At 35.3% G+C, this 25,415-nt stretch overlaps 1 protein-coding gene and 1 pseudogene across 3 annotated transcripts in view; one reads left to right on the top strand and one right to left on the bottom strand.

Annotated features, from left to right (window-relative positions):
• Positions 1 to 25,415, top strand: part of FER (FER tyrosine kinase) — a 473,779-nt gene that overhangs the window by 29,300 nt on the left and 419,064 nt on the right. For all 3 annotated transcript variants that reach the window (XM_059418338.1, XM_059418340.1, XM_059418339.1), the window contains one exon: positions 14,909 to 15,175. In XM_059418338.1, coding sequence (XP_059274321.1) covers positions 14,969 to 15,175 — 207 coding nt within the window. In that variant the 5' untranslated portion in view covers positions 14,909 to 14,968. The remainder of the gene's footprint in view (positions 1 to 14,908; positions 15,176 to 25,415) is intronic.
• On the bottom strand, positions 617 to 5,574 carry LOC132027607 (small ubiquitin-related modifier 2-like; annotated as a pseudogene).

The raw sequence follows: 25,415 nt of genomic DNA on the forward strand, positions 1-25,415 counted from the left end.
GAAGAGTAAAAGGTTAAGAGGTATCTAGATTATGGTTATATTTCTAGAATTTAGACCACCCGGGGTAGTATGCATTGTATCTGTACTTAATCTTTTTAACCCATGTTCCCCTGTTTTCCTTCAGATTAACAATGTTTCACTGACATGCCCCACATTTTCCTTTCTGTGTAACCTTGCTTATGTTTAAATTTCTCCTTGGAAAGTAACCCTCCTTCATCACTTGCTCTTCCATGTCCTGTCTTGTGTGGAGCTGCTGTCCTTCTCATGCTTTATTAGTAATGATTCCTTCTTTTTTTAAACAAGAAATTTATTTAAACAACAAGATGCTTGACTTGAAGGGAAACTATCTAGGATTCATTTCTTTTAGAGTAATTTATCCCTACTTAAAGACAGATTGCCCTACATGTAGCAGCTACATATAAAATGTTATAAAATTGTCCTTGGTCTTATAATGATATATGAAAAACATTAAAATTCTCCAATTAAACAAGGTATGCAAGGATTTTTATGTTGTTCTTTTTTTGTTAAACAATGAGAGCAAAATAACTTACTGGAATATAAAGATAAGTGCTGACTGAGCATGCCATTAGTGGAGAGAGGGGTATTTTCCCCCATTGCTTCTCTATTTGGTGACAACCAAACATATGTTGACCATTTAGTTAAAAAAAAAGCACATTAAAAAAAAGCACGTGACCATTTAGTTAAAAAAAAAAAAAAGCTTGTGCACATACACAGTTACTTTATGAACAATAAAGGAACAGGGAAGGGAAACATGAGAGAAGAGAGGAAACTGTACCGTAGTTATCAGGATGTGCTGGAACCAAACTGTGACTTTCTAATTGAGAGTGTCTCTTGGTCTGGAAGAACAGAGTTCTGGAGTAAAGTAGCAGGTTCCCTTTTTAGTAGACACCTCCTCTCTGCTGCTGGAACATATCAGTTGTGTCTTCATCCTCTATTTCCAACGGTGCAGGTCTGTTTCATTGATTGGCTGCCCATCAAATCAGAATCTGATCTGCCTCATTGACAAACCCGTTCATTAGTTTACTAAGGTGTATGCCTTTTAATCTTTTTTGTTTTGTGATGAGTACTTTATTTTTTAATTATTAGTTATTTTATTTTATTTTTTCAGTGTTCCAAGATTCATTGTTTACACATCGTACCCAGTGCTGCATGCAATATGTGCCTTCCTTAATACTCACCTCCAAGCTCACCCAACTCCCCAACCCGCTCCTTTCCATAACCCTCAGTTTGTTTCTCAGAGTCCATAGTCTCTCATGCTTTGTCCCTCCCTCTGATGTACCCCAATTTACTTTTCCTTTCCTTCTCCTAAAGTCCTCCATGTTATTCCGTATGTTCCACAAGTATGTGAAACCATCTTGATAATTGACTCTCTCTGCTTGACTTATTTCACTCTAAACTGCACCACAGAACCATCCTGCCCTGCCACCTTCAAATTAATATGATCGTTGTTCTCAGTCTGGACCCCTTCTTTTTAATAAGTGTCTCCAGAGCCAGGCACATTGTATACTTTATCTGACTAATGTTCATAACAACCCTGCAAAGTAGGTTTTACTATCCCAATTTTAAGGATAAGGTAATTGGGCTTCCAGAAGGTTAGTTAAAATGTAGTTATACAGCTCTTAAATGGTGGAGTTAGCATTTTAACCCAGGACTGTCTGTTCCCAAAACCACCTCCTACATGTATGTTTGCAGATAGACCCATGTGCATGTACTCCTTTCATAACTGCCCTCCAGGATTGTTGGAAATGTTCTCTCTTCTTTTTAATTAAAAAAAAAAATGCTTTCCAACTTTCTTGATGTACAATTGATGTATAATGTTGGGTGTTTTCAGGTGCACTATGTGATACATGTATATTATTGTGACCTGATGTTCTCCTCTTAATAAAGGCTTTTTGAGCTCCCTACTCAGCTGTGCTCTTTCCTTTTTCTGTGTCTTTGTAGCACTTTATACCTCATGCTTTATATTCTGTGACACCTTCCTTCGTGACTTCTAGAAAGATGCATGCTTCTTCTGTATCCCCACCGAGTTTGTAACACATTTATATTTGTGAACCAGTTGAAATATATGGCATCTGTATGTTTACATGTTTGTCATCTTTGGTAAATTGTGGGCTTTTGAGACCAAGCCTATAATCTTATGGGTCTTGATATTCCTGGCATGGAGAAATATGTCTGACATATAGATGTTCAATACATGTGGCTGAATGATTTTTGAATGAATTGTATCATTGTTACCTATGAAGTTGTCTATTTATTCTTAATGTACTATAAGTATTTAAAGGTAGTAATCCAAATTTTATTTATCTTTGTACCCCTAACAGTATCTCTGCATGGTAACTCAATAAATACTTGTTGATTTATATTAATACTTTAAAACAAAGAAGAAAATTCTGTTAATAATTCTGCTCTCTCCATTTGAAGTCAGTACTTCAAATACATTTTTGAAATTCAAAAACAGTTCATTTAAAAACAAACATATTCTTCATTTGTTTAGAGATTGTATGGTGTTCCTTCTCAGTGGAATACTATCACCCATTAATGTTGTTCCAGTAGCTGGCTGGACAATCCAGGGCTGTTTCAGTTGAATTAACTTTTATTTTAAATTAAACTAAAAGCAACACTTTCAAATGCATGAGAGGAGTTTTAAATATTGAATCTGTAAGTTGGCCAAGGTAGCATATATTAACTGGTAATGAATGATGTTGTCTTTGTAGTTAAACTTTGGTGACTGTTCATTCCTGCCTGTTTAACTGGTTATGAAAAAAACACTTCACTTTGTATTCAGATGACCTCGGTTTTTTGGTTTGTAATCTTGGTTATTACTTGCGTACTTGGTGGCTTTTTATGACTTTGTTTCTGTCTTGCTGCAGGCAGCTTAATATTTTGTTCAAATAGAGTCACTATTTCTCCCATCCAAGTACTAACCAGGCCCGACCCTGCTTAGCTTCCGAGATCAGACGAGATCAGGCGCGTTCAGGGTGGTATGGCCGTAGACTAGAGTCACTATTTCTGATTTCTTTCAGTATTGAAGCATATGAAAGGTAAGAAATGCCATTAGATAATTATATTTGTGCTTTAACTGATTAATGATTTTATAGTCTTTATTAATGAACAAACATATAGTAATAAAGTAATTTGAACCATAAACTGATTTTGATGGTTTTATTAGTCAAGGACTATAAATTCAAACTCATTGAATTTCTTGCCAGCTTGTGAAAATATCTTTTGGGGGAATATTGAAATATTTCCCATTTCTATTACAGTTATTATTCACTTATTTGCAGATTTTTAAAAAATCAGCCTACCTTCGTGGTATATTTGAATTTCTTTGTCAGCGTTAAAGGAAATAACTAAAGAGACATTTTTGACCACAAGACATTATCTGTGTTAAAATAAATCACCCTTACTTGAAAGAGAATATTCAATACCCAATAAACTTTCTTTATGCTATATAAAAACAATATTTACATCTGTATTCTCAGAGAATGTAAAAGTTGCCAGTTGTGGAGCCAAAAGTTGAAAAATAGAAGACCTCTTACAATAAATACTTGCATATATTCTTACACTTACAAGAAATACAATGAGAATTCTATTATCCTACTAAGGAAACTAGTTACCAGTTTTATATTTTGCTATTTATAAATGCCATTTTAAAAGACAATTTATTTATTTATTTTATATATATATATAGAGAGAGAGAGAGAGCGAGAGCATGTGAGTGCACAGTAGGTGGGGTGGTAGGCAAAGGGAGAGGCAGAAACAGACTTCCCGTGGAGCAGGGAGCCTGATGTGAGGCTCAATCCCATGACCTGAGGTGAACGCAGATACTTAACTGACTGAGCCACCCAGGTGCCCCAATAAATTCCATTTTTGTTTAAAAGTATGTATAGATTTCGGGGTGCCTGGGTGACTCAGTGGGTTAAAGCCTCTGCCTTCAGCTCAGGTCATGATCCCAGGGTCCTGGGATCGAGCCACACATTGGATTGTCTGCTCTGCAGGGAGCCTGCTTCCTTTTCTCTCTCTGCCCGCCTCTCTGCCTACTTGTGATCTCTGTCCGTCAAATAAATAAATAAAATCTTAAAAAAAAAAAAAGTATGTGTAGATTTCTTTTATACAATGTGAACTTCTAACTTTTGAAAATGTAGCAATTTTAATGGTTATTTTCAAGTTTTTAATAACTCTGGTAAATTAGAAACTCACCATAACTCACTTGATTCTTAATAACAAGCCAAATAAAACAAATTTAAATAAACCTATATAGTCAATATTAGTTTCATTATTTTCACTTTTTAGAAGATGCTATTTAAAAGTAGGCGTCTTTGCTAATAACATGCATGCATTTTTGTATAATACTGTTTTTATCTGATTTGTACTTACTGTCTATTCAATTATAGTTATTTTTATTTTAAAAGTTCATTTATAAATCTTTCAAAAAATGAGTTTGCTCTTGCAATTATTTGCAGTAAATTGAATGCCTGCTGTATCCTGGGTAGTAACTTAAGCCCCAGTGATGTAAAGATGAAAAATATGTGCTATTTCAGAGTTTAATGGGAGAAATATATTTCAACAAATAGCTAACATATACCATGAGAAGTGTTATGTTCATCACAGATACTTAGGTGATGCCTGAGATCTGAGGAAAGGGAACACGTAAATCAGCCGTGGTGGTTATGATTGTGGGGTTAGTCGGAGAAGCCTTCACAGAGAATACTACTTTAAAGTTTAGCTGTTGATAATTCTTTAGATAGACAAGGGAGGAAGAGAGTTTGGACTGAAGGAATATCTTCAAAGACACAGACTGAATTTAAGGAGCCATAAGTAGTAAGGTGCGGTACTATTGCTGAGGGTGGGAGGTTATGTGGGGCCTGCTTTGATTATCAGGCAAAGGAGTTAGAATTTGAACCTGTACGTTAGGGTTGTAAAATTAATACCTATTATTATTATTATTTTTTAAAAGATTTTTATTTATTTATTTGACAGAGATCACAAGTAGGCAGAGAGAGAGGAGGAAGCAGGCTCTGCTGAGTAGAGAGCCTGATGCGGGGCTCAATCCCAGGACGCTGGGATCCTGACCTGAGCCAAAGGCAGAGGCTTAACCCACTGAGCCACCTAGGCGCCCCAATACCTGGTATTATTAAGACTAAAGAATGAAGGGGTGCCTGGGTGGCTCATCGGGTTAAGCCTCTGCCTTTGGCTCAGGTCATATCCCAGGGTCCTGGGATCCAGCCCTGCATCAGGCTCTCCGCTCAGCAGGGAGCCTGCTTCTTCCTTTCTCTCTCTGCCTACTTGTGATCTCTGTCAAATAAAAAAAAGAAAAGAATAAAGAATAAAGACTCCGAGGTAGGGACTGTGGAGCACAAGAGAATGCATGTACAGTGCTTGTGGCTGTGTACCTAATTCATTTAATAGATATTTATTGCCGCTGTATGCAATAAAGTTTTAAGTTTTAAGCAGTGGAGATTCACTGGGGGAGCAGAACAGAGTGCTTCCCTGACTGATTGGAACTTACATTACATATCAGTCTATGATATAATAGCCCCTCTGACCTGCCATTCTGCGTTTATGTCTCTCTCTGTAATTTTTGGCTGCAGCGTAACTAACTGAATGCTTCCCTTGCCATTTTTTTCATCTTCCATAGGGTTAACATAGGCAGCTCTTTCGTATTATTTCTGGAAGAATGTAGCTGAATTTGTAATGCCTCTCCACATCTTGTTCTTCCTCAGAGCTATAGTTTGAGATCTGGACATAACGTTTTTTCAAATTGGAATTTCTCTAGAGGTAACTGTAGACAACATACAGTTGTATGAAATAACAATCCCTGGTACATTTTGTTCAGTTTCACCCAATGATAACATTTTGCAAAACCAAATATAAAATGACGACTGGTATATTAATATTGACACATTCTACCAATGTTATTTATAGAAATATGAATTTTAATTATACACAGTTTTAATTATATTCATTTGTTGTGTGTATATTAAGTCCTATAAAATTTTACTACCAGTCTAGGCTCATGTATCCACTACTATCGTCAAGGTATCAAATAGTTCCAAAACAATAGAATCCCGTGTGTTCCCCTGTTATAACCACACTTGCTTTCCTCCCCTGTTGTGTAAGCCCTAAACCCTGCTGACCCTTCCTCTGTCCTTTTTCCAAAATTTTGTCATTTTAAGAATATTACATAAATGGAATCATACAGATGTAAATTTTTGGGATTTCCTTTTTTCATTTGGCAGGATTCTTGGAAATTCATCCAAGTGGTTGCCTATATTGATAGTTTGTTCCTTTTTATTGTGGATAGAATTCCATGGTATGTGTTCACTCATTGAAGGATCTCTGGGCTGATTCCAATTTTTGGCTTTTATGAATAAATCTGCTATGAACATTTGTGTACAAGTTTTTGTATGAAGATATGTTTCATTTCTCTGGCATAAGTGTCCAAGATTGCAATTGCTGGGTCATAATGTAGTTGAATATTTAGTTTTATCAGAAACCAGAGCAGATGTATTGTTTTGTCTTCTGACCAGCAACAAATGAGTGATCTGGTTTTTCCCATATTACCACAACCATTTGGTTTTGTCATTATATTTTATTTTAGCGATTCTGATAAGTGGGTAATGATATCTCATTGTAGCTTTTAAAATAATTTTATTTATTTATTTATTTACAATATTATTTATTTATTTGTCAGAGAGAGAGAGAGAGAGCACAAGCAGGTGGATTGGCAGGCAGAGGGAGAAGCAGGCTCCCCACTGAGAAAGGTGCCTGATGCAGGGCTCAATCCCAGGACCCTGGGATCATGACCTGAGCTGAAGGCAGATGCTTACCTGACTGAGCCACCCAGGCATCCCTTATTTTTATTTATTTTTTAAGTAGGTTTCATGCCCAACGTAGGGCTTGAACTCATGACCCTGAGGTCAAGAATCACATGTTTGACCAGTGAGCCAGCAAGACATCCTTCTTGTTGTAGTTTTAATTGCGTTTCCCTGATGGCTAATTATGTTGAATATCTTTTCATGTGCTTATTTGCCATTTTTATATCCTTTTCTGTGAAATGTCTGTTCATTTCTTTTGCTCATTTTGTAGTTCGATTTTTGGTTGTTGTTAACTGTTGAATTTGAGAGATTTTTCTATATTCTATATACTGGTCTTCTGTTAGATATGTCTTGCAAATATTTTCTCAAAGTCTGTAGATTGTCTTTTTATCCTGTTCACATGGCATTTCACAAGCAAAAGTTTTTACTTTTGATGAAACCCAATTTATTGACTTTTCTTTTTTATGAATTATGTTTTTGTGTCAAGGCTAAGAACTTTGCCTAGCTTTACTTTTTTTCCCTAGAAGTTTTATGTTTATATTTAAGTTCACGATCCTTTTTTTTTTCTTTTTTGAGAGAGAGAGAGAGCACACATGTGTGTACATGTGCACACACCCAGGAGACCTGGTGGAGTATGGAGGGGCAGAGGAAGAGGCAGAGAAAGAATCCTAAGCAGTCTCCATACCCAGTGCAAGCTCAGTCTCACAACCCTGAGATCATGACCTGAGCCAAAATCAAGAGCCAGACACTTAACTGACTGAGCCATCCAGGTGCCCCAGTTTATGATCCTTTTGACTTAATTTTTGTGTAAGGTGTTAGGTCAAGATTGTCTCTGGCTCTCTCTCTCTCTCTTTTTTTCTTGGCCTATAGCTATCCATCTGCTTCAGTACCACTGAATTGCTTTTGGACTTTGTCAAGAAGCAGTTGAGTGTTTTTGTGTGGATCTATTTCTGGGTTCCCTTTTCTGTTCCATTGATCTGTTTATACCCTCCCAAGATCACACTGTCTTGATTTCTGTGACTTTATATTAGCTTTTTCCCCAAGATGGACATACTTCTTTGAGTAATCTTTCAGCCCCATTGTCTTTCTCCTCTCTTTCCAGAACTCAGATGATATAAATGTTGGATCTTTTGTTATTGTCCCACAGGTCTCCAAGGCTTTATTCTTTTTTGTCAGTCTATTTTCTCTCTTGTTTGGATTGGTTGAAATCTTTTGCTCTGTCCTTACATTCACTGATTGTATTGTCAAAGGATCAAAGGATCTCTATTCTTCTATTAAGCTTATCTAGTGAAGTTTTTTATTCCTGTTAGTGCATATTTTAGTTCTGTAATTTTCATTTGGTCATTTTTATAACTTCTATTTCTTTGCTTAGATTTTCTATTTTTACATTTGTTTTTAAGAGAATTTATAACTGATGAAGCATTTTTAAGATAGCTGGTTTAAAATGCTTTTTAGATAATTTCAACATCTAATTCATCTCAGAGTTGACATTAGTTGATTGTCTTTTCTCATTCAAGCTGTGATTTTTCTTGGTTCTTAATATGAGGTGATTTTCAGTTGAATCTTAGATATTTTATCTATTAATGTCAGAGACCCTGGGATCTATTTCAATGTTTTATATTCACAGGAAGTCCCTCTGTTTGGGTTTTGCATGCAGACCTTTTGGCCTATTTTTATGGGCTGTGGTTTCAATGACAGTTAATTGTCAGAGTCTTTGTGCTGTTATTTTGGTTTGTTTTGCTTGTCTGATGTAACTAGGGCTCCCACTAGTTCCTGCTGGTGCTGCTTGACAGAGCAGAAGATTTTTTTCTCAGGGCGAGCTACTAAGCATCTGTTAGTAGAAAAGGGCTAAGGTCGAATTTCCCTACTGTGCCCCCTAGCTGTCCTGATGTCTCTGAGCAGAAGAGGAAAGTCTTGGAGAGCAGCAGCTTCAGCTGGGTTCCTTTTGTCAGTTTTGCCTGCCTGCTCTGGTATCTCTGGTGGGGAAGGAGGTCCTCAGACCTGTGAGGACATAGTTTCCTGACCTGATAGCCGTCTCTGTTGCTGGTTCTTCCTGCCTCATTCAGTTTCTGTTGGCGGGAAAAGGGATTCTCTAGGCCTAGCAGGTAAGGAGAGTGTTTCTCCTGGCTGGTTTTTTTTTTTTTTTTTTTTTTTTTTTTTGGTGGGACTCATAAATAATTTCTCTTTTGTTGGTGTCTGGCTCTCTGTTGTCAAAGGCACTCCTATTCGATCCTGAGGGAGTTAACCTCCATATATGGGCTGCCTTTTGTTACTAGATGGGAGGTTCGGAAAAGTCAGGTCCCGGTGACCTCCTGTTGGGTAAGGAGAGCATGAGGCACTTGGCCTATGTGGTGTTCTTCTAGTCCTAGGGCCAAAGGAGGTTGCCTTTGATCAACCCTTCACAGTTCTTCTTTGGTAGTCTCTTGTGCCATTTCTTGTGTTTATAGTTGTGTTTTATGCGATGGAGCTGGGAAGAAGGGTCTTTATCATCTTATCTGGACCAGAAGCTGGGTTTTACTTTTTATTCTTTTTTTAAAAAGATTTTATTTATTTATTTGTCAGAGAGAGAGAGTACAGGCAGCCAGAGTGGCAAGTAGAAGCAGAGGGAGAAGCAGGCTCCTTGCTCTGCAAGGAGCCTGATGGGGGACTCAATCCCAGGACGCCGGGATCATGACCTGAGCAGAAGGCAGCTGCTTAACCAACTGAGCCACCCAGGCGTCCCTGGGTTTTACTTTTAATTTTGGTTTCTTTGTTGTATGGACATGGAGGTAGTAGGGTGATATTGGCTGGGGCTGAGTTTGACCTTGTTTGGAGGCCAGAGATTTACTTTCTCTTATGACATTCCATTAAACATCTTGTACTTCTGGATTTAATTTCATCTACCAATTCTTCACAGAGCCTGGAATATTGCAAGCCAAGGCTTCCCTGTCTACATTTTGTAACATCCTATCCTGCTGCAGAGAGGCTTCTCTCTTCAGACATTTTCTTGACTTTCCCTAGGTTGGCCTACTAACTATACCTACTTCTTTTCATATTGGAGCATCCAGTGTGAATTCTCAGGATTTTGTTTAACTCTGATTCCTCAGAAAGTCTTCTGGAAGTTGGGGTATTGTTGGGCACATTTCCATAGTACCTAGAGCCCCAGAACTTTCTCTTTCTTTTCTTTGAAACCATGCTGTGAATGTTATAGCATAAAGATGGTATTTACTGATAATATATTTAAATTTTTGCTTTTTCTTAAAAACAGTTTTTGTTCTTTTTGTTATGCCCAAGTTTTCACGTCTGAGAGACCACCAAGGAGCCAACACCAATGCAATCACATGAGGGTTTATTTGACAAGCTTAAGCTTGGGCCCAAGTATACCCGACACAGTGAAGTAGGGACTTGGACCCCGAGGTACATGGACCCCGAGTACATGAAACACAGGTGCTCAGATGAAATTTCACAAACTGAATGTACATATGTAACCAGCACCAGTAAATTAATCATTAAAAAAAATCACATTCATGATCATGTTGTTTTGCCTTAAAAACCAATCAGCTCAAGGAGTTTGATCCTTATTAGTTTCCTGTATAGTGAAATAAAGCAGATAAATTTTATGGCATCTCCCACTGCTTGCCATGTATAGGTTGATTTTGGAGACATTTTTTCTTTGCTTTACCTCATATTTCCTTTTTTTTTTTGGTCCCATACTGCTCCTATTTCCTGGAATACATTTCCTCTTTGACTTGTTACAATCTACAAATCATGGTTATTTTCCACCCCTATCTCAACTCTTGCTATTTCTAGGAAACTTTACTGGGCTGATCTAGCTTTCATTATTTTTTTTTTCTTCTTCAAAAATTCTTTAATTAATATATTTTTAGAATAGGTAATATCAATTTATTCACTTAGCACAAAATTCAAAAATGTACGAAAGGATATATAGTGAAAAGTCCCTCTCCTACTCCAGTGCCCCAGCCACTATGTTCTTTGGGATATATTTTTTGTATTCATAAGAAAAATTAATTTCTATTATTCTTCCTCTTTTTTATACAATGTAAGCATACCAAGTTCTGTGTCTTACTTTTTTCAGTTAGAAGTTTTAATGACAGTTACAGATCAATACACAAAATATTTTCTTATTTTTTATTAGGACTGAATGATTTTCCGCTGAATGAATATACTGAAATCAGATCTACCGTATTATGATTGTGAAGGTTGGACAGTGAACACATTCACATATACTGTAATTTGAATGGTGGTCCCTAGAATTTTTCAGTTACAATCAGATGCAGCAGCCTTCATTGTAATTTACCTAGTCATTTTCTTTTGATGTATATTTCTGCTTTTCTTTTTTGTATTGTTATCTTAAACACTACTGAAACAAATAGTCTTATTTATGTCATTTGTCTTTAGGATATCATTCCCTTAATTCCTAAAGTACTTATAAGCTCTAACAATTTAACAATTAGACAAGGTCTTAATTTATTATGGAGTTGTTTTAAAAATTTTTATCATTTTCATTCCTTGAGGATTGGTAACATAAATGAAATTTTTTTGTATTTCTAGACCTAGAATACTGGTGTGTATAAATACACCTTTAGGACAGACTGGAGGGTTTCTCTTATAGCTGCCAGATTCTATTTCCTTTTTTATCCTTTTGAGCTCTTCATAATCCTTTTGAAGTTCTTGGTAATGGAAGAAAAAAATATTATCAAAGTTTAGATCAGAGGTAGGTGTATTTAGAAGCAGAAGTGATATTTATCCCAAGTTTTGGAATAAAATGAACCACAATCTCATATATAGTCTTTGAAAGAAAGGAAAATGTTTCACATTTCTTTGATCTCAAAAATTATTCCTTATTTTTCCACTGAAAGCATGGGATAAGACAGAATGTATCTTGACTGAGATTTAGATGAGCTGTAGGTAAAATAACAGGAAAATGTCCATTGTAATTTTTGTGTCCTATAAAGATACAGTATATCCAAGTAAAGATTTTATTTTTTTAATTTCTTTTATTCATTTATTTTTAAAAAGATTTTATTTATTTACTTGACAGAAAGAGAGATCACAAGTAGGCAGAGAGGCAGGCAGAGAGAGAGAGAAGGAAGCAGGCTCCTCACCCAGCAGAGAGCCTGATGCGGGGCTAGATCCCAGGACCCTGAGATCATGACCTGAGCCAAAGGCAGAGTGTGACTCGCTGAGCCACCCAGGTGCCCCTTCAAGTAAAGATTTTAAAGCTGCTACATCGAAAGTCAAAAAACTGGGATTATCCTATTGATATTAAAGTGAATAAGTCAATTACTTTATATTGGCTTAATTATGTTAATTATGTTAAGGTTGCTACTTTGGGAACTTTGATGGCATAGTTTTCCAGAACCTTTTTTCTCTCTTCTGCTTACTTGATAGATCACAAAACTGGCCAGTTTTCTGTTGGGGGAAAAATTGTAATTTGTTCTCTATTTGGAAAACCCACATTTTTACCATCTCTTTAGATGTTACCACTGAGGTTAGCAACATAAATCTCTTCTCATTTTTCTCTATAGCTTGGAATATCTCCCTGAATTAACAAGAAAGTGACTTCTGGTATGGCTAAGCCAGAACTAAAAATAAGGGGTGTGTTTCATCATTTCTTCTATTGGGCCCTGAAAAATTGATTGCCTGAAATTTTAGCGGTCTGGAGAGCAAAATAAATACTATCAGGGTTTTTGGGATTTATAGCAAACAAGCAGGGTATTTGGGGGGAAATTTCTGAGAACTGACCTTTAGATGATCATAAGTTATACTGTAGTGATTTTTTAAGCAACTTTATTGAGATATAACTCACATACTGAAGAATTCACCGACTTAAACTGTATATATAGTTCAGTGGCTTTTATTTTGTTCACAGAGTTGTGCAACCATTACCACAATCAATTTTAGAACAGTTTTGTTGCCCCCAAATGAAATCCAGTATCCAATGTCAGTTACTCCTCATTTCTTCCCAAATTTGCCAGCCCCAGGCAACTACTATTCTACTTTATATCTGTACATTGTGGACATTTCATATAAAGAGATTATATAAAGAGATCATTGTGTCTAGGTTTCTTTTACTTAGCATAATGCTTACAAGGTTCATCCATGTTTTAGCTTCTATGAATACTTTGTTCCTTTTCCTTGCTAATACTATATTGTATGTATATGTCATATTTTATTTATCCATTCATCAGTGGATGGATATTTGGATTATTTCTGCTTTGTAACTATTATGAACAATTCTGCTGGAATATTGATGTACAAGTGTTGTGTGGGCATATGTTTTCATTCCTCTTGGATTTGTAACCAAGAGTGGAATTTCTGGGTCATATCATTGCTCTGTGTTTAACTTTGAGGAACAGCCCTATGTTACATTTCCACCAGCAGTATATTAGGTTTCTAATTTCTTCACAGTCTCCAATACTTGGTATTATCTGTCTTTTGATTAAAGACATCCTAGTGGTGTGATGTGGTATCTCATTGTGATTTTAATTGGTATTTTCCTAATGGCTAATGATACTGAACATCTTTTTGTGTGCTTATTGGACATTTGTAACTCTTGTTTGGAGACATGTCTATTGCCCATTTAAATTGGTTTGTCTTATAATTATTAATACTATATTTTAGATTTTGTTTATTTATTCGTCAGAGAGAGAAAGTGACAGAGTGGCAGGCAGAGGGAGAAGCAGGCCCCCCACTGAGTAAGGAGCCCGATGAGGGACTCAGTCCCTGGACCCTGGGATTAGACCTGAGCCTGAAGGCAGATACTTAACTGACTGAGCCACCCGGGCATCCCATGTTTGTCTTTTTACTATTGAGTTGTAAGAATTATATATTCCAGATAAAAGTCTCTTATCAGATAAGTATTTTCAAATATTTTCTCGCATTCTGTGCTTTTTTCACTTTCTTAACAATGACCTTTGAAGTACAGAAGTTTTAAATTTTGATTAAATGCAATTTATGTACTTTAATTTTGTTGCCTTTGCTTATGGTGTCTTATCTAAGAAACCATTTCCTGAGCCATGGTCACAGAGATTTACTATTGTGTTTTCTTCTGAGAGTTTTATAGTTTCAGTTATAGTTTAGTTATAGATATAGTTAATTCTTTGAGTATAGCCTAAGGAAGGCATCCTGCTTCATTCTTTTGCATGTGGAAACCCAGTTGTCCCAGCACCATCAGTTGAAAGACTTTTACCCTTATAGAAAGTCATAAATAGGATGATTCACATCTGGACCCTCTCTTCTACTCCATTGATCTCTCTGTTTGTCTATGTGCCAGTACCACATTGTCTTGATAATTGTAGCTATTCATTAGGTTTTTGAAATCAAGAAGTCTAAGTCTTCCAGCTTTGTTCTTCTTTTTCAAGATTATTTTTAAGATTAGCTTTTCAAATTATGTAAAAAAAAATCCATATGTTAATATGGATTAAGTTCAGTCTGTAGATCAAATTAGAGAAAATTGCTTTCTTAATAATATTAAGTCTTTTGGATCCATTAACATCAATCTTTCTGTTTATTGAACTCCTCCTTAATTTCTTTCAACACTTTGTAGTTTTAAGAGTATAGGTTTTTAATTTATTTTATAAAATTTATTCCTAAATATTTTAGTCTTTTTGATGTGGTTATATCTAGAATTGTTTTATAATTTCATTTTCAGGTTGATCATTGCTAGTGTATAGAAATATAATTGATTTTTGTATATTGATCTGTAATCTAACTATAATCTGTAATCTAACTAAGCTCATTTATTAATGCTAATACTTCTTTTTTTATTGCATTCCTTAGGATTTTATATATACAGTCTCATGTCCTCTGCAAATATAGTTTCACTTCTTTCTTTTTCAATTCCCATGGAGATTTTTTCATTTGTCTCATTGTATTGACTAGAACCTCCTTTACAATGTTCAGTAGAAGTAGAGAGAGTGGACATCCTCATCTTGTTTGACATTGGGGTGAAAGCATTCAGTTGTAGTGATTTTTTTTTAACCCCAAAAAGGATAGGCCACCATTTTGCTTTGAAGACAAATTTCCTTTTGATTTAAGATCTTTTTCCCTTCTGTTTACATACACAGATATGTGCTGATTAGAAGGCTCACAGTGCAGTGTGGAGGATAAGACAGTGCCTTACAAAAATGGGGTTTGGGAGTGACCTGAAGAATTCACATGAAGCTGTGCTAAAACTGCAAGACTGGGAATTACGGTTACTGGAAACAGTGAAGAAATTTATGGCCCTGAGAATAAAAAGTGATAAAGAATATGCATCTACGTTACAGAACCTTTGTAATCAAGTTGATAAAGAAAGCACTGTTCAAATGAATTATGTCAGCAATGTATCCAAGGTAAGGAGAATAATTTCATTATTTATTGTATATAGCATCATAATTGTGCTTAGGACAAGTAGGTAATACTGTTGAAGGAGCATACCCAAATTAGCATTCTAAAGTAGTGCTTCAAAATCTTGCTGATTATCAGAATCTCATGGGGGAAAGTTTCAAAAATTATACATTTTTGTGCCTTACCTCCTGTCTGAGTTAGTAGGTCTGAAATTTTTGAATTTTGAAATTAAAAAAAATTAATGTCTAGATTACTGTAATGACTTTGGTTTGAGAGCCATTTTTACTAATTTTATTTATTACCCTATTTCCTTGAGTCTCTTGAGACCTGCTATTTTCTTTTGACACAAACTTTCATTATAACCCATCTTCTCTGAATTCTGTGACTCATTGTGTACTGAATCACATGGAATATTTTAACAAATAATGTTCTTTGCTATCATTCATTTTACTAAAATAATATACTGATGAGTTAGTCACACAAAAAATTCTTTGAATAAACAATATGTTTTTTAACTGTAAGCTTATATAAATAAAAAATTTAAAATTAAGTACCATAAAAATAAAGGACAAATTGCACTGTTAATTGCTCTTTGATGGCATTAAAGATGAAATATTACATAACTTAATAGTTCTTGGATTTCTGCTCTATTTATTTCCATTGTCTTACTTAAATATCGCATTTCATTGTACTTATTCAAAGTTAAGGGAAATCTTCCTTGTTTTACTAGGGAAAGTCAAAAAAATTAGAGTGTTTCTTTTACAAACATGTCTCATAAATGATTTGAGTAAACTGTAGAGGAAACTGTTTCCTATGGAACGTGTATGTGGTGTGTATGATCAGGTAGGGATCTGTGATTTCATTGAGAACTCCTTAATGTTAATATCTTTAACTTCCTTTCCTAGGCCACTCACATTCTCCAAAAAGAAATTCTTTAGTCTCTAGTCTGAAGATGGGGTCACTAGACATAGCAAATAAAAATATAGGACATCAGTTAAATTTTGCATGCAGTATTTGGGACACCATACACTAAGAATTATTTATTATTTATCTGAAATTCAGATTTATCTTGTCCTGTGTTTGGTTTGACTACACTGTTATGTTACAAGACCTAATAGAGAAAGTAGGTTGAGTGTACTAAGAGTTATACTTTAGTTAATCCTTCTATTTTTGGTAAGCAGCCTGATGTCTCTTAGTCCAAAGTCCCAGTTTCTTCTGAACCGGGGAAAAACAGTTGTGTTTATGTGGGCTGAGCAGTAGAAATGAGAGTGTCAGCCGGGCAACTTATTTAAAAGCAAGTCCAGGAAACCAGTCCCAGGTAACAAAAGTCCAAATACAAGGGTGGGTCAGGCCAGGTGGAGGTATTCAATCAGTGGGGGTGCATACTGTCTCCTAGCTACCAAGAAGTATGGGCCCCGCCCTTTGGGCACCTTTTGGGTGCTAATTCTGAACTAGGTGATAGGGTGGTTCAAATGTCTGCTAGGGTAAATTGTAATTCAGTTGGTCGCCTAGCATCACTGTGGAGTTTCCTGTGTGTGTTATAATCTCATTGGCCACCTGTGTGTGGCCAGGCCCAACTGCATGGCCTTTGCTCTATAAAAGTTAGTCTGGAAAACAGGGAGGGGTTGCCCTCTCTGTAGGGGCGGCCCCACTGGTCTGTTTGACGGTCGGTCTGATTCCTGATTCTTGGCGTGAAATAAAGCTTTTCTTGACCTTCGCTTTGTATCAGTCTTGCTCCTTTATAATCAGGGACCCATTATTGGGGTACCCAATTTTTGGGGGACCCAACAGTTTGAGTCACACATATTATGAAATGATTACTATAATAGGTATAGTTATCATCCATCATTTCATGTAGTACAATAAAAAGAAAAGAAAAAATCCTTTTTGTGAAGAGAACTCTTAGGATTTCCCTCTTAACTTTTATGTGTATCATACAGTGATCTTAATTATAGCCATCATGTTGTACATTACACATCTGGTACTTACTGATCTTTTATGTAGAAATTTGTACCTTTTGATTACCATCTTCCCCTACATGGTCTTTTTTTCTTGACCTACCCTTTGCAGAACATTTATTGTGGAGGCCGAGAAAAACTAAGGCCATCCCATCTCAGGTTTAGCTTTAGCATAAGTACAGCCTTCTCAGACCCTGTGTCCAAGGGCTGAACTTTACCCTACTTTACTATAGTTTCAGGAAGCCCCACCCTACTTTAGTTCTAAGGACTCCCACCCTACTCTAGGAAGCCTCAACCTACTTTAGTTGCAGAGACCCCCACCCTGCTTTAGTAACAGGAACCCATAAATAACCCTGCCTTAACTAAGCTCGAGGTCCAAGTCCCTACTCCACTGCATCGAGTATACTTGGGCCCAAGCTTAAGCATGTCACCTTGGGGTCCAAGTCCCTACTCCAGTGTGTTGGGTATACTTGGGCCCAAGCTTAAGCTTGTCGAAAAAACCCTTGTGTGATTGCATTGGTGTTGGCTCCTTGGTGGTCTCTCAGATGTGAAAACTCGGGCACAACATTAGGTTTCAACAGTTCTAAGTTACCATTTACCTACTTTTAATTGTCTTAAGTTTTGTTGACATGTCTTATCTGTGGTTGTCCCCTTTTCTATTTTCTTTGTTATTGTGAATTTATACTTTAAGCAAATACATTGTATTTTAGTGGTATTTTGGAAAGAAGTGGAGAAATAGCCAGGTGTTCTATTTACCATGTTTAATTGGAATTACACTCTTTAGAAAAGTAAGATAATGAAAGTAACAAGAAATAGGACTAGTAGGTATAGAATATTGAAGATTTATGAGGTCGGGTCAGTGGAGGAATCATCAGTGTAGACACTGAAGTGTCAAGTATTTTGGTGAAGGATAGGTGGAGACAAATGCTAAAATAATTAAGGAAGTCAGGGAAGTTTTTGGATTGCGAAGAGGGCTAGGGAAAGTGATAAAGTTTGGGAGGGATGGTTTAAGGGGGCAGGATTGCCTTTCAAAGAGGAAGTGTTGAGAGATGAGTGAACAATGGTTGGAAACCCCCCGAAAAAAAACAAGGAATGTGTCAGCCTTTCCTCTTAACGCTGAAAAGTCGTCATTTATTCTACCTAAAACAAGTTCAGTATATCAGTGTTTTTCTTTAGGGTGTTGTGTTTTTGGTGTTGCATCTAAAAAAAAAAAAACCTCACAGTTGCCTAACCTAAATTTGCAGAGTTTCTCCTATGTTTGCACCTGGAAATTTTATAGTTCTGTTTTACATTTAGGCTTATGATTCATTTTTAGTTAATTTTTGTTAAAGGGGCAAGGTATGATTAAAGTTTGTTTTTGCAAACAGATATCCATTTATTCTAGCAGCATTTGTTGGAAAGATTAAACTTTCTTCTTTGCCTCTTTGTCGAAAATCAGTTGACTATAATTTGTAAGCCTATCTCTACATACTTTATAATGTTCATTTGTGTTTTTGTCTACCCTGACACTGATAACTTCTTATTTTTATTGTTTTATAGTAAGCACAAAGTCAGTAGTGTAATTTTTCTGTTTTTTTTTTCTTTCAAAATGATTTTGGCTATTTTAGTTCCTTTGCACTTCCATATGAATTTTATATATTCATTTATTTTAAAAATATTTTATTTATTCATGAGAGAGAGAGAGCAGCAGAGGGAGAAGGCAGCGGGAGAGAGAGAGAGGAGAGGCCGAGAGAGAAGCAGATTCCCCGAGGATCAAGGAGCCCCATTTGTGACTTGATCCCAGGACCCTGGGATCATGACCTGAGCAGAAGGCAGACACTTAACCGACTGAGCCATCCAGGCACCCTCATATGAATTTTAGAATTAGCTTGTTAATTCCTATTTTAAAAAAGCTACTGGATTGTGATTGGAATGTATTGACTATATAGATAAATTTCAGGAAAATGTATATCAACAGTATTGGGTCTTCCAGTCTGTAAACATGCTATGTATTTTCTTTAATTTTTCTGAATAGTCTTACAAGTTTTCAGTATACAGGTCTTTCAGATTTATGTACATTATGTTTTTTTTGATACTCTTCTGAATAGTATTTTTTTTTTAAAGGTTTTATTTATTTATTTGACAGAGAGAGATCACAACTTAGGCGGAGAGGCAGGCAGAGAGAGAGGGGGAAGCAGGCTTCCTGCTGACCAGAAAGCCTGATGCCAGGCTCAGTCCCAGGACCCTGAGATCATGACCTGAGCCAAAGGCAGAGGCTTAACCCACTGAGTCACCCAGGTGCCCCTAAATAGTATTTTTTAAAAATTTTAGTTTCTCACTATTCATTTTTATTATGTATACTAATCTTGTAAACTAAACTTTGTGAAATTCGCTTATTTGTAGCTTTTTTGTAGATTCCCTTGGATTTTCTACACGGGTGATTTTCTCTTCTGCGAACAAAGACAGTTCCCTTTTCTTTTCCATTTGGATGTCTTTTATTTGCTTTTCTTTCATTTATGTACTGGTTAGAACCTCTAGCACAAACCCTGGATGGACGTATAGAAAATAGATATCCATGTCTTGTTGCTAATCTTAGGGGAAACACATTTAGTCTTTCACCATTAAGTATGCTGTTAGCTGTAAGTTTTTTGTAGATATCTTTTATAAACTTGTGGAAGCTTCTATTCTTACTTAGCTGAGAGTTTTTTTCATGCACTGATGTTGGGTTTTGTCAAGTGGTTTATCTTTTTCTGCTTAGATAATTGTATTGTTTTTTCTTTTCAGTTTCATAATATATTAAAATGTGTTCATTGATTTTTAGATGTTTCAGATGTTAAAACAATCTTGTATTCCTGGATTAAACTCCACTTAGTTTTATATATTGCCCATTAAAAAAAAAATCTTTGGATTCAGTCTGCTAAAAAATTTTTTTAAAAAATTCTTTTCTTAGTTTTACTGAGGTATATTGGTCTGCAGGTGTCTTTTCTTGTAATGTTGTAGCAAAACCCTGTTTTGGTATCAGGGTGATGCTGGCCTCATAGGACAGTTGGAAAGTATTTTCTCTTTAGTTTTCTGGCAATATTTGTGTAGAATTCATTTTGTTTCTTACTTAGATGTTTGATAGAATTCACCAATGAAATCATCAGGGCCTAAAGTTTACTTCAGGAGAAGATTTTTAATTATACATTTAATGTATAATATAGTGGGCTCTTAAGGTAGTCTTTTTCTTCCTGAGTGAACTTTGGTATGTTGTGCTTTTCAAGGAATTTGATCACTTTTGTCTAAGATATCAAATTTTTTGTTGTTTATTATTTTGCTTTATTGTCCTTTGAATACATTTTTCATTCCTGATACTGGCAGTTTTTGTCATCTGTCTTTTTTTCCTCATTAGACACACTAGAGGTTTATCAACTTTACTGATATTATCTGAGAATTACCCTTCGATTTCATTGACTTTCTATTTTCTGTCGCATTGATTTCTCCTCTGAAATCTATTGATTTTTTCTCCCTTAATTGGGGTTTTATTTCCCCTGATTTAATAAGTAAAAACAGATTATTGATTTAAGATCTATCTTCTTTTGTAATATAAGATTATAGTTTTCTTAATTTTCTCTGAGTATGGTTTTAGCTGAATCCTAGAACTTTTTATATGCTATATATTTTCATTTTCTTTCAGCTCAGGATATGTTTTAACTTTTTTTAAAAATTTCTTTTTTGACCCATGTATTCTTTCAAAGTCTCATACTTAATTTCCAAATATTTGGGGCATTTTTTTTCCCCAGAGACATTTCTGCTGTTGATTATGAACTTAGTTCCATTGTTTTACAAGAGCCTATTTTGTACTGTTAAATTTATGAATACTTGTTTCATGGCCCAAAATATGGTTTGTAACTGTTTCATGTATACTTGATTCCTGTTGTTGTTGGGTGAAGTGTTCTATAAGTGACAGGTTAAGATGGTTGATAGTGGTGTTCAAGTCTTTTATTTCTTTACTTATTTTTGTCTTCCTATTCTCTCAATTATTGAAAGATGAGTATTGAAATCTCTGATTATAATTGTGAATTTGTCTATTTCTCTTTGCAGTTTCATCAGTTTTTACTTCATGTATTGTGAATTTCTGTTATTAGGTACATAAATGCTTAGAATTGTTATGGTTTTTTTTTTGACAAATTAATTAACTTGTGTATTAGGTGACTGATTTTTGAAGATTTTAAAATTCTTATGAATTGACTCATTTTTCATTTATGACATTACTTTCTTTATCCCTTATACAATTATTTACTATGAAATCTACTCTGATATTAGTAGGACCACTTCAGTTTTCTTTTGGTTAATGTTAACATATTATGTGTTTTTCATCCTATTCGGTTGTTATATTTAAAGTGGGTTTCTTGTAGGTAGTATGTGGTTGGGTCTTGCTTTGTTTCCTAATATGACATCACTGCCATTTAATTGGTGTGTTTAGACTGTTTCCATTTAATGTGATTTTTTATATGGTCAGGTTTTAATCTATCAGTTTGCTGTTTGTTTTCTTTTTGTTCAGTCTGCTTTTTCTGTGTTTTTATTTTCCTTTTTTCTCTTATTTTGCATTGGGGTTTTTTATGATTCTGTTTTTACCTACATTGCTGGGTTATCAGCTATAATTGTTTATTGTGTTATTTAGTGGTTGCTTTAGGATACATCTTTAACTTACTATACAATTATATTTTAGTCATATATAGTCATATATATATAGTCATATACATATATATATATAGTCATATGTATATCATCTGTGATAATATACTTGTAATGGTATGTAATGTAATTGTTTATTGTGTTATTTTAGTGGTTGCTTTAGGATACATCTTTAACTTACTATACAGTTATATTTTAGTCATATACATATATATAGTCATATGTATATCATCTGTGATAATATACTTGTATGGTATACTTTCATTTCACCTGCCTATACCTTATGCTATTATTGTTATGCTTTTTAATTCTACTTGTGTTATAAATCCCACAATATATTATCATATTGCTGTGAATTGTTGATTATCTTTTGAATAATTTAAATAATAATAACGTAAGTCTTTATATTTTACCCATTGAGCTACAACTCACAGTACTCTTCATTTCTTTGTAGATCCAGGTTTCTATCTGGCATTATTTTTTTTTTTTCTGCTTGGACTTCCCTTAACATTTCTTATATTAGAAGTCTGCTGGTAATTTATTTTTTCTGGTTTTGTAAATGTGAAAATGTCTTTAGGCTGTGTTTGTTTTTGAAAAGTATTTTTGCTATATACAAATTTCTAGTTTGGTGCTTTTTTCTTTTAATATTTCAAAGATGTTTTATTGTTATCTGCATTGTTTCTGATAAAATAATTGTGCCTAATGTTTTATCCTCTGGCTTGCTTAAGATTTTTTTCTTTATCACTGATTTAAAACAATCTGTTTTATGCCTCTGTGTAATTTTCTTTATCTTTCTTGTGCTGGGGGTTTGTTGACTGTCTTTTATCTGTGGACATATAGATATTCTCAACAACTTTAAAAAAATATCAGCCATTATTTTTTCAAAAAATATTTTAGTCCTTCCTCTTTTCTCTCCTTTGGGGATTCTAATTATATACATATTGACTGAAGTTAAACTACATTTTACTGATGCTCTATTTTACTGTCTTCTCTGTGTTTCATTGTGGTCACTTTCTATTGTTGTGTCTTCCATTTCATTAATCTTATTTTATGTAATGTCTAATCTGTCATTAATTTTATTTAGTCTGTTCTTCTCGTGAGAAGAACATGCTTCTGGTACCCTTTCATAACCCTATCAATGAATTTAATTCTTACTCTCTCCCTGACCTCTCTTTTTCCAGCAATGTCACTTCATCCCTCCTTCCTCTTCTTCCCTTGGCAATACTACTTACTCTCTTGCCACAATTTAAATTTAAATATGTCTTTGTGGGACACCTGGGTGGTTTACTTGGTTAAGTGACTGACTCTTGGTTTCGGCTCAGGTCATGATCTCAGGGGTTGTGAGATCCACCCTGTGTTAGGTTCTCCAATCAACAGGGAGTCTGCTTGAAGATTCTCACCCTCTCCCCCTCCTCATGGGTGTGTGTGTACTCTCTCTCTTTCTCATAAAGAAATAAATCTTTTACAAATATGCCTGTTTGTTCTTATTCCTTTATCTTCTCATACCTGTCCAAACCCAGCTCTTCCTTCTGCCCCACACCTGTGCTTTAGGGTAGAGAATTGGAGAGAAGGAATGAGAAACTGAGTAGCTGAGCCATTTCTGTGTGGAAAATGAACAAGTCATAAATAAATGAATTATTTTTAATAGTTCAATTTGAATCTTTTTTTGTATCTTCCATGTGTCTACTTAATATTCTTTCCTTGAATGTCTTACAATGTAGTTAAAGTAACTGTTTTATTCTTCTTGGATTTTATAATCTTTCTTACTTCTAGGTCAATTTTGATTGAATGATTTTTTTTCTCCTCATTTTTCCTCTGCATCTTTATGCTTGGTAATCTCTGATTTGATGCCAGGCATTGTGGATTTTACTTTTTTAGGTTCTGAATATTTTCATAGTTTAAAAAATATTCTTGAGCTTAGTTTTGGGATTGGTGACAGTTAGTTACTTGGAGACAGTTTGATCTTTTTGGCTTTTACTTTTAACTGACTGAGCCACCCAGGCATCCCTGGCTCTTACTTTTACATTTGTTAAGTACTTGTAGTCTAGGGTGAGTTTATCTCCTCTACTGAGGCAGCATCATTCTCAGTACTCATTCATTTGATATGAGGTTTTACATTGTGGTTATTGGGACCTGGCACAGTTCCATGGTCTTGTGTGAGCTGTAGACTGTGTTCCCTTATAATTACTTTGAGTGGGTTATTCCCTTTGTATAGGGTAATTTCCTCACACCCTTGGGCTGATCCGTACTTAGCTGAACAATCAAGGGGAATCTTGCAGATCTTCTGAGTTTTAGTGCTGCTCTCTCCTCTGAACTACTCTGTTCTTGTCCCTTCTCCAGAACAAGAATTTTGTCCCTGGAGAGAGGGCAGCGTTACTATCTTGGTGCTCTGTGCTTTGAACTCAGTCTCTTTAACTTGCAGGTATTACTGAATTTTGTATGGCTCTTCCTCTTCGGATTTTTTTCTCCATTCAGTGAGCTGAGATAACCTTAGCACTCAGTTTGTTGATCTGTAGTCTCTCTCAGGGTTTACTGTCCTTCATTGCCTGATGTCCAGTGGCTTGTATGCTGTTGTTTCATATATTTTGTCACTTTTTGGTAGCTTTATGCAGCTGGGTAAAGAAATGCCTGGTTCACTATCTTGAGTGGAATCAGAAGTCTTGCAGCTAGTGGCTTTTATCTCTTTATTCTTCGGCTCAGGTCATAATCCCCGTGCCCTGGGATTGAGTCCCGCATTGGGCTCCTTGCTTGGTGGGGAGCCTGCTTCTCCCTCTGCCTCTGCCTGCCATTCTGTCTGCTTGTGCTCGCTCTCTCCCTCCCTCTCTCTGACAAATTAAAAAAAAAAAAAATTAAAAAAAGCGTACAGCTGAGTTTCAAGAGTAAAACAAAGATATCCCTGTACCCTCTACTCTATTCCTTGTTAACATTTTGTTTTATATACTCTACAGTTTGAGGTGGCTCCATAGCTCAGGGGTTAGAGCACTGGTCTTGTATATACTCTACAGTTTGTTTTCTCTCTCAATATAATTATATATTACTTTTTTTCCCCTGAACAATTTGTGAGTTAGTTGAAGACATCATGTCCTTTCATTCTTAAATGTTTATTTAAGTATTTTTTAAGAACATACCTGCAGTACAATCAAATTTGGGAAATTTAGCATTATTACCATGCTATTATCAAAAATATGTTCCATACTCGACTTTTGTCATTTGTCCCAATAATGAGCTTTTTTGGGGCATTTTTTCTTTTTTTCCCTGATTCAAGATCTAATCCAGAATCATTCATTTCGTTTAGTTGTTTTGTCTCTTAGGTTCCATTAATCTAGAACATGAATGTAAGAAATCATACTTTGTGCTTTGGTCAATTCTTTCTTTCTTCTTCTTCTTCTTCCTTTTTCTTTTTTAACTGAAAGTTATTTTGAAGTATGTACATTCTGTCTTTAATCCTGAGGGCATGGTTTTTGTGTGCTTTGATTTTTCCCTTTTTGTTGTTTGTATTGCTTTTGGTGAAATATTGGGAGATAGAAGCTTTGGTAGCAATCTTTGCTTTCAATTACCTAGACTGTTTCCCTATCATTTTTTGAACACTTCTTTGCTTCCTGGCATATTAAGATATCCCAGGCTCATCTTG

The sequence above is a fragment of the Mustela nigripes genome, chromosome 12, assembly GCF_022355385.1.
Source record: "Mustela nigripes isolate SB6536 chromosome 12, MUSNIG.SB6536, whole genome shotgun sequence".
Classification (NCBI taxonomy): domain Eukaryota; kingdom Metazoa; phylum Chordata; class Mammalia; order Carnivora; family Mustelidae; genus Mustela; species Mustela nigripes.